The sequence below is a fragment of the Prorops nasuta genome, unplaced genomic scaffold (assembly GCF_024137725.1).
Source record: "Prorops nasuta isolate Cenicafe-Biocafe unplaced genomic scaffold, Cenicafe_Pnas_1.2 PNAS00013, whole genome shotgun sequence".
NCBI classification, from domain to species: domain Eukaryota; kingdom Metazoa; phylum Arthropoda; class Insecta; order Hymenoptera; family Bethylidae; genus Prorops; species Prorops nasuta.
The window spans coordinates 4,562,420-4,577,216 of NW_027116810.1; the positions used below are offsets into that span (position 1 = coordinate 4,562,420).

Genomic DNA, 14,797 nt, shown 5'->3' on the forward strand with positions numbered 1-14,797 from the left:
AGAGGGTTTATTCCTCGATCACCACGTGCTAACCGTTCATGAAGGCGAGTACCTTGACCGCAATAATTGTAGCCAGGTACATGCAGCTCGAAGGGTAGTTTATTTATCAGCTTTTTGAAAAAAGATCCACAACCATATCTCATCATGTCATGCTTTCCTAACGGGTTCGTTGACACATCCAGCAATTTTTTATTGAAGGCGGTATTCCATCAAATTGATCTTGATTAGGTAAATTATAATGTTCCGTACAGGCACGATATTTTGCACTTCAGGATCTGCACGAATGTGCTCAGGCAATTTACACCAAACGAGTCGAATACTGTTTGGAAAGCGCTTCAATAGTAAAATTTTTGGAATGTATTCAAGCTGCTCAATAGTTAAATCCTCCAAACGTAGCACATCTAACATTAACAACGACATAATGAGAACTGATGAGATAATCTGCTTCACGCCTATAAATAACTTGCATGATCATAGAGTTTTACAGTTATGGATTTCGTAAAGCAACCACTGCACATTCGTGTCTCCAACGCCGATCGCTTTATTGTCGGTGGGGGTTGTGGAGGAAGGAGTAAACGTCATGGATCCCTACTTCTATCTACAATTCGTAGTATAATTTGCGGACCCTCGAATTGCGGTAAAACAAACGTACTGCTTAGTCTCGTAGAAAGTCCTAACGGTGTGAGATTTGAAAATATTTATGTATACTCAAAGTCGCTTCAACAACCCAAGTATCAATACCTTGAACGGTTATTAAAAGGACTAAAAGCTATTGGATATTTTAAATTTTCAAACAATAGCGACGTTGTAAAGGTAACTGAGGCGTTATCCAATTCTATTTTCATATTTGATGATGTTGCTAACGATAAGCAGGATAATATCAGAGACTACTTCTCCATGGGTAGACATTCAAATATTGACTGCTTCTACCTCTGCCAGACTTATGCTAAAATTCCTAAACATATGATTCGTGATAATGCAAATCTTCTCATAATCTTTAAGCAAGATGGTACTAATTTAAAACATATTTATAACGATCATGTAAACACGGATATGTCATTTGAAAAATTCAATGAATTGTGTTCAAAGTGCTGGCACCATGATTATGGATTTCTAGTGATCGACAAGGATAGTACAATTCAAAATGGTAGATATCGGAAAGGTTTCGATGAGTATGCTAAGATTAAATACTATACCGTTTGCTTAAGATTGTTCAGTTTAGAGCTAAGTGTCCATAAAAACACACACACATCAAATGAGCGTGGAATAAACCTAGTATAAACGTGGAAATAAAAACGTGGACTGAACCTGGATTGAACGTGGATTGAACGTGGATTGAACGTGGATTGAACATGGATTGAACATGGATTGAACCTAGATTGAACGTGGATTGAACGTAGATTGAACGTGGAAAACATGGAAAACAGGAAAATGGAAGAAAAGATGCTGCTTAAGAAGATTGCCGCGAAAAGAAAAGTAATTCGTGAAAAATATCGTGCACTCAAATCAGGAAGAGAAATGATGGAAACCAATTTAAATGAAACTTTGAAACCAATTGTTGAGCCATTGAAGAAGCTCACTGAACATAATGAGATGACCTTCGTGTCCCCGAAATATGAGTATAAACAGGAACCGCTACAGAAGACTACTGTAAGCGATAATTCTTTGATTATTCCTTCGAAACGTAAAAGAACTTATTTCTCATCGACTCCACAACGTAAATATTTCACAGACAACTCTAGAATTAAAATTCCAACCCCTTCATCTGATGATGATGATGATGATGAGCAAGGAAATTCACGACCTAATGAAATATTATACCTTTCTCTGGAAGAGGATGGGGATGAGGAGGAGGAGGAGGAGGGAGTGAAAGTGGAAAAGGATGTTAATGATTTAGCAATACCATCACCAATGCAAGCAGAAACTCCATCAACGCCATTGCAAAGATCCTTAGATTTAAATAGTTCTTTGTCAGAATATGCACCAATTGGACGTAAATATATAGAGATGTTTATGCGTAAAAATAAGGATTTAATTGATGATAATTTTGGAGTTGAACGAGATGCTAGACTTAACAAAATGAGACTTGGAAAATGTTCTTTTAAAGTAAATCGTAAAGATTTTATTATTATTGATGATGAGTATTATCAGGGTACTATTGGTCTATTTGAATTGATCTTCATGAAAGAGCCACATGATTATACTGAAGATGATTTAAAAACATATAAGAATATTCTTTCTCAAACTAGTGTACACAGAGCAGATTACAGTAGCGAGGGAAAGCTTCGTGGGAATAAGGGTCATAAATGGAAGAAAATAATTAGCCCATTATTTCCTCCAAAGAATTTTGTAAAAGGCAGCGGTTATATGTGTGTTAATGATAAACCAGTGAACTATGTACATTGGAAGGATCCGAACGAATTAGTTGAAGGTTTGAGACTTTTGATAGCATCATCTGCTGCAGGACATACGAATCATCATAATGAGATACAATCCATAATTGAGGAGCTTCATGAAGAACGTATTATCTTATAAAAGAGATTACACTTTCCATAATTTCCCAGTTGATTGTGTTACTTCACAATGTCGATAAATAAATTTGGAGGTATTTCCACTGCCAGTAATGTGAGAAAATATTTCCGCAAAACTGAAGATGAAACATTAAAATTTGATAAACATATGAATGCATTTAATGCTAAGGGGAATATTATTTCAAATTTAGGATTTGATGCTACTGATGAGAAATGTGCTGTGAATATGCGTGTTCTGCTGGATAATATGAATGCTGTACGTGAGAACCTTAAAAATGAAATGCAAGAAAACAGTGATATTTTACGAAGTATTGCGTTAAGACTGGATGAAACCGAGTTAAGGCTGAATGATTTTCAAGTGAAATTTAGTAATTTCATGCAGAAACATGCTGAAGATAATGCAGATTTAAAGAAATATGCATCAATTTTCATGGAGAATCAGACTAAAGAGGATGCTGAATCAAAGAAACATATAATGAAGATAATGCGAAATTAAAAAAAAAAGTGCTATTTTTCATGGGGAGATTCATGCTAAGGAGAATTCTTCTTGAAATAATTCGACAAAGAGTTTTATTAGGAAAAAGAAACTTTTACTACCATCAGTGCTCGTTGTTTGTAAACCCAACACATACCTGAAGAGTTATGGTTAGTGAAGAAAAGAAAAAATTGGTCGAAGAACTGCATGTACCTGCAAGACGGAATTTTCAACGTAGAAGAGTTATAATACGAGGCTTCGATGACCTCTGGCAAGCAGATCTGGTTGATATGAAGAATTATACTGACGGAGGTTACCACTATATTCTCACAGTTATTGATGCATTGTCGAAATTTGGATGGGCAGTAGCACTAAAAACCGAAACTAGCAAGGAAGTGACAGCCGCATTTACGAAGATTTTGAAAAGTGGGAGATGTCCCAAAAATTTGCAGACAGATGATGGCAAGGAGTTTTATAATAGTGATTTCAAATCGCTTATAAAAAAACGTAGAATAAATCATTACTCAACATACAGCGTATTGAAAGCTACGATAGTTGAGCGCTGGAATCGCACGCTGAAGACTGAAATGTGGAAACGATTTACGTTGAATGGAAATTATAAGTAGCAAGGCATACTGCAGCGACTAGTTGAAAACTACAACGCAAGAAAACATCGTACTATAGGAATGCGACCAGTTGATGTGACGCCAGATCATGCTAATATGCTCCTGACTACAGTATACAATAATATAAAGATTGTTGGCCGTGCCAAGTTCAAAGTAGGTGATTTTGTACGAATCAGTAAATACAAGAATGTATTCGCAAAGGGATACACACCAACTTGGACAACTGAAATATTTGAAATTATAAAAGTGCAGAAAACAAATCCTGTTACATATTTACTTAGATACTCTAGTGGTACTGATATATACGGAGGATTCTACGAATATGAACTTTTAAAAACTGCTAATCCTAATGTATATCTAGTGGAGAAGGTATTACGTAAGAAGGATGATAAATGTCTTTGTGAAGTGGTTAGGATTCGATAATAAACATAATTCATGGATAAATAAAGATAATATTTTGTAAAAACAATATTTATTAATAAAATTATTCAATTTAAATATAATTAATTTATTCTATAATGACCCCATGGTAGAGTCGATACAGTTCCGTGCACGATATAACGCTTATCATCGTATGGGCTGAGAGCTACTTTCCGTTGCGTAATCGAATAAACATTATGCAATTTTGAGCGAATTAAATTTTGATTGCGGACTTGTACAGTAAAATTTGTTAAACAGTCCTTATAGTCCTCGAAGGTTATGTTTCTAGCAACAACGTAAGTCTTAATACTTTTAGCTTTTTTGATCATTTTATTTTGTACTTTAAATGTGTACATTTTTGATCTCAGTCCAATAAACTCTGTCATTATCTGCCAATTATTCTCATCTTTCATCAGCCCAAGGACTTTTTTATTCACTAGAGGTAAATTGTACTGATTGTTGGGAGAATAATCGCTTGTATCGAATCTAGCAAGATTCTCCCTCATAATAGTGTAAATATAATCACACTCAATGCTGTATATTAGACTATCCGTATCGGTATATAACGCTTTGCATTTGCTACCGAACGTAGGAAGCATATAATCATAATGAAAATCATACAAACATGTTTTCGAAATATCAAAAATGCTCATACCTACGTATATAGGCTTATCGAATTTAGCTGCTAATTTTGTTAATTCAATCGTGACCAAATTCTCACTGAATATAGTGCGACTGTGAAAATTAGGCTTAGTAATCATTGCTTCAGCACCATATCTTCCCTCCCACCTACTCACGAGTCTCACATCAACTCTATTTCTAACATTCTCCATAGTCTTACCGAACACCGCATTGTTCATTAATTTGAAAAGATTTTTCTCAAACTCATTTTTAGATGTTGCACGCAAACTAGTGTTCAGATCGATATATTTACGTAACCAGGTGGACTGCTGAAATCCTAAAACGCGATGAATGTGTTTTAAGACAGCACCATTACGCATACATTGCTGTAAAGCACGATAGTGTATAATATAGCGCTCCTTGTTTTCTAAAGTTGCAAGTAGCTTCTTCTGACGTATACCCGGTGGTGCATCACGTACGGGACAAAATGGAAGGTCGGAATGTTTATCGTGAAGTATGCTTGGATACTCTAAGTCAACTTCTAAAATATAACCCTCGGGTGAATCTATCGGTATATTAGAGATATCCAAGTTATTAACATTTTCAATCCAGCGAAATCCGTGAGTAGGTAGCGGTTGAGACATTGCCCACCCATACAAATTATTTACATCGTAGTACATTAAATACTTAGAAGGTTCCTCGGGATTGTAGTTTTGCATGTACCGATTGTTAGCCTTTTCATAGCGGTGCGAGCATTGGCTTAAACCACCACGTATGCCCCGTTCTACGAAAAGCAGCATTTCTACGTCAGTGAAAAGTTCTAATCTTATTCTTGTATGTTTGAGCATTGCATCCCACGTGAAGCCTGGGAATGTATAATAATGAGCAGGATCCAAATTATAAGTTTGCATGCAGCTATCACGAAAATTTTCGAAAACTTCAGCCAACAATAGTACATCAGTTTTCAAATAGAGATCGCTATACTCCCCAAGTGTTCGTATTTGAAATTTGGTCCATACCTCCTTAGCGTGATTATACGCACCCTCACTAATATCACTATCAGATAATCTATTATAGAATATCTCGCGTGGAGGTAAAACAGTTTCTTCCAGACGGTTCAGACTATCTATGTAATCGTAAGGAAAAATACCTTTCCTTGTCAGAAGGTTAAATTGTTCTATGTTTAAATATGAGAATTCTGACTCTAAATTTTTTAACTGTGATCTCGTTAAATATGAATTCAATTTGTCTAAACTAGATGCCATAAATTTGAAAGAATCGATAAACCTTAGTTGTATATTATATTTACGGATGAATTTAGTGAATGAAATATACTTCTCCTTATGTACAGGTAACAAGTGTACTGAACCTTCATACAAGTTAGCGATTGTACCGAAAATAAAATGTGCATCATAACCTGATAAATTATGAAAAATTACTGGTATTATAAGTGAATCTTTAAAGTTTAAATTACAATTATTATGACCAGGTCCCCTTTATTTAACAGTTAAATGATCATGATCGCGAACACGTATTTGATCTGGAAGAAACGGCTTTTTACATATATGACAGTTGGGTTCAGTATAATGCCTTGAATTTTCACTAATACTTAGTTTATGCATAGGTATTACTGTTTTCAGTTTTTCACTCGCTATACTAGCCTTTTTATCAAGCTCATGTCCAAACCATTCAATACAATCAAGTCCTCGATATGATTTATAATTAGAAAGCGTTGAATCACGAACGCTTTTAAAATAATAACCTATACTAAAAGGTATGTGTTTTTGATAAATACCAATATCGTCATCCGTTTGCTCAACTTTTTCAAACAAGCATTCAATGTCAGCGGATATGACAAATGGCACCTTCTCACTGTTCTTCATGTTATTGAAGGAAACCCAACGGCCCTTGTCAGGTAGCACAATTCGGATGTTTTTATTGAGTTGCGCACAATCACGTTCATGCGATTTTAGTTTCTCATCATTGTGGAAATAGTGTAAGCAACTATAGGAGGGAAAAAGTAATATTAGAATATAGAAGCAGTAATTATATATATATATATATATATTGTAACGTGGTGGAAACCCGTTACAGAAAAATGCTTATTGTTAGCTCTTCTTCGGTCTCCCCCTTAGTGCCTCCCGTCCCCTTGAGTATGTTTGTGAGTGAGTGAGTGAGTGAGCATAGATGAACCTTCCGTGTGATGGTAATGTAGTTACCCGCTGAAGGGATATTGTAATTGCCATCCACGGAAGGAGAGTAAATGTTTTTAGGACATGGTATGATTGCGGATTGAGCGAATGTCAGTAGGTTGTATATTATTTAGGATTAAATATTATATTCCTAATGGTAAATTCTATTCGTAGCTTATAAGACCGATTCCCTGCTCCAACATGAGCTAGAAAACTGTTATTGTCCTATCCTTTACGCTCCCATGCCCGAATGCCTATAATGCCCTCTCTCTCTAACCTTCCTGCCGAGCGCGGTTGTTTACGCGACGCTCCTACCGTCCCCTTACCCAGTCTCCCCGTCGAGCGCCTCATCGGTTCCTTCCCGTTACCGCGCCGCGCCTCGAGCGCCAGGCAGCGAGTCCCAGTCCCCTCCCCTTACCGCGCTGACGCCTCGCGCGCCTAGCTGCGTTCTCCCCGGCCCGCGCCACTACCGGCCCATCGTTGCCGACCCCGCACCGCATCGCCCCGCTGCCGAACCACGAAGCCATAGTGTCGTCTGCTGCTAAGGACGACCACGCAGGATTCTAGCGCAGGAGCTAGCCAGCCGGCTATCATGCCAAGTATATGGGTGATTAGCCGGAACGGCGAGAAATATGGATCGCGGATCCATACCTAATTAATGATTGGTCCCTGGATCCCGATCACCAATATGACACCCCGGAATGAGGGGAATGATTGAGAGGACGGAGGAATATCCGTCAAATTGGGCCAGATCTTGTTCTACTATCAGAGCATCAGTACGTGGTTTAAGTAGAGAGCTGGGTCGTCGCCGCAATTATTGAAATTCGGTGTAATTCAATATTGCGGGCCCCAGCCATCGATTCATTGAAGTTTGACGTGGAGTTCTCGTGGCGGACGTCGTGGGATCGCCGGATTTCATCGTCGGAGCCGCCGGAGAATTTTACCTCGCCCCGTTCCCTTCCCCTTTTCGCCTCCCATAGTTTTCCCTTTAATTAGTGTTTAATGAAATCATTGTGCGCGTATAATAAGTGTGCCAGGACATCGCGGGAGGCCTCTCCCCCCGAGATTTGTTAGCGTTAATAAAGATTGGGTCCTCGCAGTTGGATCGTGTTGTATTAATAATTTATTTTAACTCGGAATTCCTTTTCCGCAGGTTACAAATTGGCGCCCAACGTGGGGCCCCGCCGCGTAGAGTGTCCGAAGTGCCCGCGAGTGCAGTGATTTCAATAAAAAAGTGCAGTTTCCGAATTTTCTCCTGGTCTTCCCCTACCCCCCCCCCTTCCCTACAGTGTTCGGCCGTTGGCTCTGGTGGTGATCTCCCGCGTTTCCGTGCGTCGCGGGTGCGGGTCGAGTGCTCGTGACCTCTAGTGTTTGTTTTTATTTTCGAACTTAGAAAGTTTTCGCGAGTGATTCAAACTGTTCAATTTGAAAATTTGCCGCTGCCTGCCTGCCTTGCCGACCGCCGCCGCCACCGCCATCTGCCGCCGCCGCTGCTGCACCTGCCGCCGCCCGCCTTACCGACGCCTCTCTTCCCCCACCGCCAACGGAGTGCTGGGACCGCTGCTTCCCTGGTCGGCGTAAAAGGTAGGTGATGAGCATTTCTCCACCCTCCCCTCCCGGTTTTTCCCTCGAAACATATCGCGACGTAGTTCGTACCCTCCCCCTACAGGTCGTGTTATTAATTTTACGCTCCTACGGGCTACAAATTTCCGGGTCTCCCTCAATTCTTCGCGATCGACTTTTCAGGTTTCGTAGTCGTTTTTTGTTCGGAGACATGTCCATTCCGTGGGAAATGGACCTTGACGTTCGGGCCGCCGGGAACAGAACCGAATCTTTCGAGAGTGACAATAGTGGGAATTCCTACTATTGGGACTCCATGCTCGCGCCGGACGTAATGCCTCCCCCACGAACGAACTTGACCTTCCCCTTAGATTGCGACCTACCCCCCTCCGCTAATATAATTGCCACCCTTGCGCCAAGACCACCCTTAGCTCCCCCCGTGGAACCCCGCAACCCCCATGGGTCTCGGGAGACCCATTTAATTGATCTATCGTGCGACGAAATCCCTCCCACCCCTCGACGGGAGGTGATTCAACCCCGTCGCAACGCAGTTAGTTTTTCCTCCCCCGTAGCGACCACTATTGCCGAAGAATCGACTTCGCGTTTACAGGAATCCACCAGGACGGAAGCAGCTTCCCGGAACAACCCCTTTCACCCTTGTTCATTTTCAGGAAGAACGGAACATCGCTACGAGAATTTGCCCTTAGCCCCCCCCCCCGCCGATCAACCCCCGCCCCTGCCGCGTAAATTTTCGTCATTTCAGGATCCTAGTGCCCCGGATCGTGTGCCGCTACCCCGAACGCTACCCGCCACCCCTTTGACGCACCCCTCCCCTACCCCCTACCAACCTGCCTTCCCCCCTCCCTCCCGAACTACCCCTCTTCTCCGCAACCCTTCCCCCAGGTGGAATCCTGCCTCGATCCTTCATAGTACCTACACTATGGCCCCGTCCCGTCCCAATCCCCCTCCTCCCCTGGCAACCCCTAGATGGCACGGAGCGAACCAGTATGAAGCGACGTCGCCTATGGCCCGTCAGGCTTCATACCCAGTACGTTCTAACGCCGAGTCTAGTGCCCCTTACTTCCCGACCCATACTCCCACCCCTATGCTCACCCCTACCCCAATCCCGGAACATTCCCAACAACCCCCTCAGCCCAGCACCCTTCGAGAGTTCGATCCCTATTACTTAAATTCCTCCCACCTATCAGAGACCCTTACCCCGGAAATGCGCGCGTGGGATAGTCTCACTAAATATATCCCTGTGTTCACCGGACAATTCGACGAGGACCCTCGAGAGTTCCTGGCTTCCTTGCACGAGTTGATCCAAGGTCGAAATCTAGCGGCCCCGGCCGTCTTACGCGCTCTCCCCTCTGCCCTCGCCGGAACCGCGTTAACCTGGTTCCGATTGGAAAGTCCCGCATGGACAGGATATTACGATTTCGTCAAGGCTTTCTGCAAAACCTTCGCCGTCAAATACCCCGCCCACGTAATCCGACGAGAAGCCACCGCTCGAACCCAAGGACCACAGGAACGACCGCTGGACTTCATTATGAAAATTAGGAGAATTTTGGGACGAATGGACCCCCCTATGGAATTGGAGCAGCAACTGGACCTGGCCTACCACAATCTACTTCCCCTGTATCGCCAGAAAATAGCTAGAGAAGAGCTGTCCAGTTTCCAGGACCTGATCAACGAGTGCCATCGAGTGGACACCAGAAGGTTGGCTGATCGTTCCAAACATCCTCCCCCTCCCCTGCCCTCTGCGTCCCTATTCCCTACTGAGGCGTATAACCCCCTTACCAGCCCTCGTAATCCTGCCGCCCCCATTGAAGCCGAATTAACCCTAGTCCAAGGAAAAGAACCTACCCTCACCGTCACTCCCAGTTCCCCGACCCCCAATAAACCCTCCTCCCCGACATCCCCCCAGTCCAAACCCTCCAAAAGCCCCCGCAACAAACCCGCGAAAATTCCTCAAAACAGTACCCCTCCTTCCCTGCCGAATACTCCTCTCGATCCTAATCAACCCCTTCCTGGAAGCCCAGCCACTGGAGATACGGATTTCCAAAAGATGAGGCCACCCCCGAACACCTGCTGGAATTGTCATCGCCCAGGACATCATTTTCCCCAGTGCTCCCACCCCCGAGGGAAATTCTGTTGCCGTTGTGGACGGATGGGCACGGTCACCAAGACCTGCCCCAACTGTAAAGATAAGCCGAGCCCGGGAAACGAATGATCGGGACATCGTTAGGACTCGACGATTCAACTCCCGCCCCCAAGGGTCCCAATACCGCCCTGGATTCCCTCCCCGAACTCTCCCCTGCCTCCCCCATTGAACATGATCCCAGATATTTCCTAAATTTACGCATTGGCCAACACACCTTCCCCGCTCTGCTGGATAGCGGTGCTGCCCGCTCATATTTCGGGAAGAGAATAGGAGACCTCCTGAAAAACCACCTACGCCACATAGTAGCATATATACAAGTTGCTAATGGAGCCGTCGAACCAGCCCAAGGAGAAGCCCGAGTCCGATTCCACTTGGACGGGCAGACAGAAGTCCTGGCGATTCGGGTGTGCAAAGCCCTAGGATACGACTGCATCCTAGGAGTGGATTTTTTGGAAGCCCTGCAGATTACCCTGGACTTCGCAAACCTGACGTGGCGCACTCCTAACTCTCCCTCTCGACCCTTACGCCCTCCCTCTCCTACCGAACCCCCCGTTGAACTTACCCTTGATGGCCTAGCCCTAGTTGCTCCCTCTCCTAGCGAAAAGGAGACCCTCCAAACCCTCTGCCGAACCCTGATGCCCATTTCCGACCAATCCCTCCCCCCTACTCCCCTCACCTCCCATTATATTGATATCCAAGGTCACCCTCCCATTAAACAACGTCCCCGCCGTCTATCCCCTGCCATGCTAAAGGTTGCGCACGCAGAGGTACGGGACATGCTGGCCGCTGGAATAATTGAAACATCCAGTAGTGCATGGAGCAGCTGTCCCGTCATTATCAAGAAAAGTACTGGCAAATTTCGCTTTTGCATCGACTACCGTGATGTCAACCGCGTAACCAAGAAGGACGCCTACCCCCTGCCCAACATCGATGCCATCCTCGACGGGTTAAGAACAGCCCGTTACATCACCAAATTCGACCTGAGCCAAGCTTACTTCCAAGTCCCCGTAGACCCCGAATCCCGAGAAATAACTGCCTTTACCGTCCCCGGAGCCGGCCTTTTCCAGTTCACCCGAATGCCCTTTGGCCTTACCAACGCCCCCGCCACCTTCCAGCGACTGATGGACCGACTCATCAAACCCGAATGGTCCACCCACGTCTTCGCATACCTGGATGACATCATTATCGTCAACGAAACCTTCGAAGAACATGCGGAGTACGTGGAGAAAGTCCTAAAAGCACTAAAAGCCGCTAACTTGACCGTCAACCCAGGAAAGAGCGAGCTATGCTGTCAGCAGGTCAGTTACCTGGGCTACATCATCGATAAGGAAGGATTGAAGGCCGAACCCGAAAAGATCGCTCCCGTCGTACAATACCCCGCCCCGCGAAACATCAAGGAACTACAACGCTTTCTAGGGATGGTGGGCTGGTACGCCCGTTTCATTGACAAATTCTCCGAGCACAAGGTCCCCCTAACGCAGCTCCTGAAGAAAGACGCACCCTGGAAGTGGGAAGAAGCACAACAAACCGCCTTCGAAGCCTTAAAGTCCGCTCTGTCCTCTATCCCTGTCCTCCTCCGCCCTGATTTCTCCAAACCCTTTATAGTCCAGACCGATGCCAGCAACTCCGCGATAGGAGCGGTCCTGACACAAATGAGCAACGGAGCGGAGCTTCCGGTGGTGTTCGCGAGCCGAGTGCTGAGCCCTGCGGAACGAAACTACTCCACGACGGAAAAAGAGTGTTTGGCGGTATTGTGGGCCGTGAAGAAGTTCCGCCCCTATATAGAGGGTACGGCATTCCGAGTAATTACCGACCATAGTAGTTTGCGGTGGTTGCAGCGGCTACGCGATCCCACCGGGAGACTCGCCCGTTGGGCATTGGCCTTGCAATCGTTCGATATGACGATCGAACATAGGAAAGGCTCTGCTAATGTTGTCCCTGATGCCCTCTCCCGCATGTATCCCTCCCTTGTCACCGCCCTGGCCACCATAGGCTCTTCCCAAAATCATTGGTATTTGAATCGCTTGAAGAATGTACAAGAAGCTCCTTGGAAATATCCGGATTGGAAAGTTCACGAGGACAAGTTGTACTACCATCGCCCAAATCCACTGATAGAACCCGCCATGGAAGATATGAATGCCTGGAAATTAGTATTGCCTCCCGAAAGCCGCCCCCGAGCCCTTAGCGACGCACACGATCCTCCCCAGTCCGGCCATTTAGGAATCGAAAAGACTTATGCCCGCCTAGCCCAAGATTTCTATTGGCCAGGAATCTATCACTCCGTAGTGAAGTATATCCGAACTTGCCGTGCTTGTCAGACCCACAAACAGTCCACCCAAGGCCCCCCAGGACTGATGAGAGAACGAGTCGTCGAAGAACCATGGACCCTAGTAGCTGCAGACGTCATGGGACCGCTTCCGCAAAGCAAAAACCAGAACAAATATCTGTTGGTCTTTCAGGACACCTTCACCAAGTACGTAGAGTTGAAAGCTTTGCGGAAGGCGGATGGCAGATCTATCGCTGCCGCTTTTTCTTCCCTTATAGTCCATCGCTGGGGATGTCCGACGTTCTTCCTGACCGACAACGGCACGGAGTTCGTCAACAAGGATATTAAAGCCCTTACAGAAGCTTACGGAATTACCCAAATCACCACCCCCCCCCCTACCACGCCCAAGCTAACCCCGTAGAGCGCGTAAACCGGACCCTAAAGACCATGCTCGCGATGTACGTTGAGGGAGACCACCGCGAATGGGACAAAAAACTCGAAGCGCTGCAGTTTGCCCTAAATACGTCAACGCAGAGTTCGACCCAATTTTCCCCCGCGTTTCTCAATTTTGGCCGCCACCCCTTACCGATCCGAACCCTCGCAAAAGAACCCTCCCCTACCGAATACGAACCCCGCGATACCGTAACCTGGGCAGACAGAGTTACCAATTTAGGACATTTGCGGGACTTGGTCCGGAAGAATTTAGGTGAAGCCACTCTCCGCCAAGCAGCCCGGTATGACCAAGGACGACGGAACGTCGAGTTCAAGGAGGGCGACCAAGTCTTGCGCAAATATTACGTACTCTCGTCTGGCACCCAGGGATTTGCCTCGAAACTTGCCCCCAAATTCATAGGCCCATATCTCATTGACACGGTCCTGTCTCCAGCAGTATACCGCCTCAAGGCCGAGGACGGCACTCTAGTGAAACGAGTGCACGTCAAAGATCTGAAACCCTACTTTGCTACCCCAACCGATAACCCTCCCCCCGTCGTATCCCCACGCGATCACCCCCGCCCCCGATTTCAGAAAAAGACCACAGTGCAGGATCGGAGTTCGAGCGACGCCAGGCCGAGAGGAACACACTCCAGTACGGAGTCCACCCCGGCACTTCAGCGACCCCGGACCCCGGTTACCGTCCCCAAACCCCCGAATAACGGACGCCCACCCCCTCGCTCCCCCGTCCGACTTCGGCCCCGAACCCAACGTCCACCCCCCCCCCCCCCCGCTAATCTGTTAATATTAAGAACCGCCACAACCCCGCTAATTGTTTTTTACCCATTTATAGGATGCTGCCACACCATCGGGCCGGACCGAGGAGGATGTTGGGCCGGGAGGGTCGGACTCCGCCGGGGAGCCCACCCCGATCCCCGACCGAGCCCGGGCCCTCCTTCGGCGTCCGCGATCCCTTTCCCCCGGCCCACGAATTATATTATCCCCCGATTGTCGCCGGCGACGAGGCCGGCGGGATCCAGCCCCTCCCGCCAATGACGGAGGAGCTTCGTCGGAAGCTTCACTTGTCTTGGCGGGAGGCGGCTAAGCCGCGGCCGCTGCAGCTCCCCACCAAGGAGGAGGCTGCTGCAGTGCGGACCGCGGCCCGGGAGGTACGGGAGGCGCTGGAGAAGTTAGAACCTCCGCGCCGATCCCGCCTCCCGGAGATGGATCCCGCCGACCTCGACGCCTATTACTCCCCGATAGCGTCGATGGAGCCCTACCCCCTGCTGCCCCCCCAATCCTCCCCCCCTTCCCAGTCCCCCCGTCGCCCCGTTACCCCTGAACCTCCCCGCCCGCCCCGCCACGTCCATTTCTCCCTTCCCCCCGTCCCTGGCCCGCCGTCCTCTCGCCCGCCCGTACCCCCTTTCCGTCCCACTTGTCCTTCTCCCGTCCCCGGCTCCTCCGCCCCCCCTCTGCCGTAATGTCCCCCCGTCCCCCCTTTCAGCCCAAT

The 14,797-nt window shown here is 46.4% G+C and overlaps 1 protein-coding gene across 1 annotated transcript; it reads left to right on the forward strand.

Moving 5' to 3' along the window:
• Positions 1-8,639: 8,639 nt before the first annotated feature.
• On the forward strand, positions 8,640-10,658 carry LOC136778108 (histone-lysine N-methyltransferase 2B-like). Its single transcript, XM_066734717.1, has one exon. The coding sequence runs from the start codon at positions 8,640-8,642 to the stop codon at positions 10,656-10,658; it is 2,019 nt and encodes a 672-aa protein (XP_066590814.1).
• Positions 10,659-14,797: the final 4,139 nt, after the last annotated feature.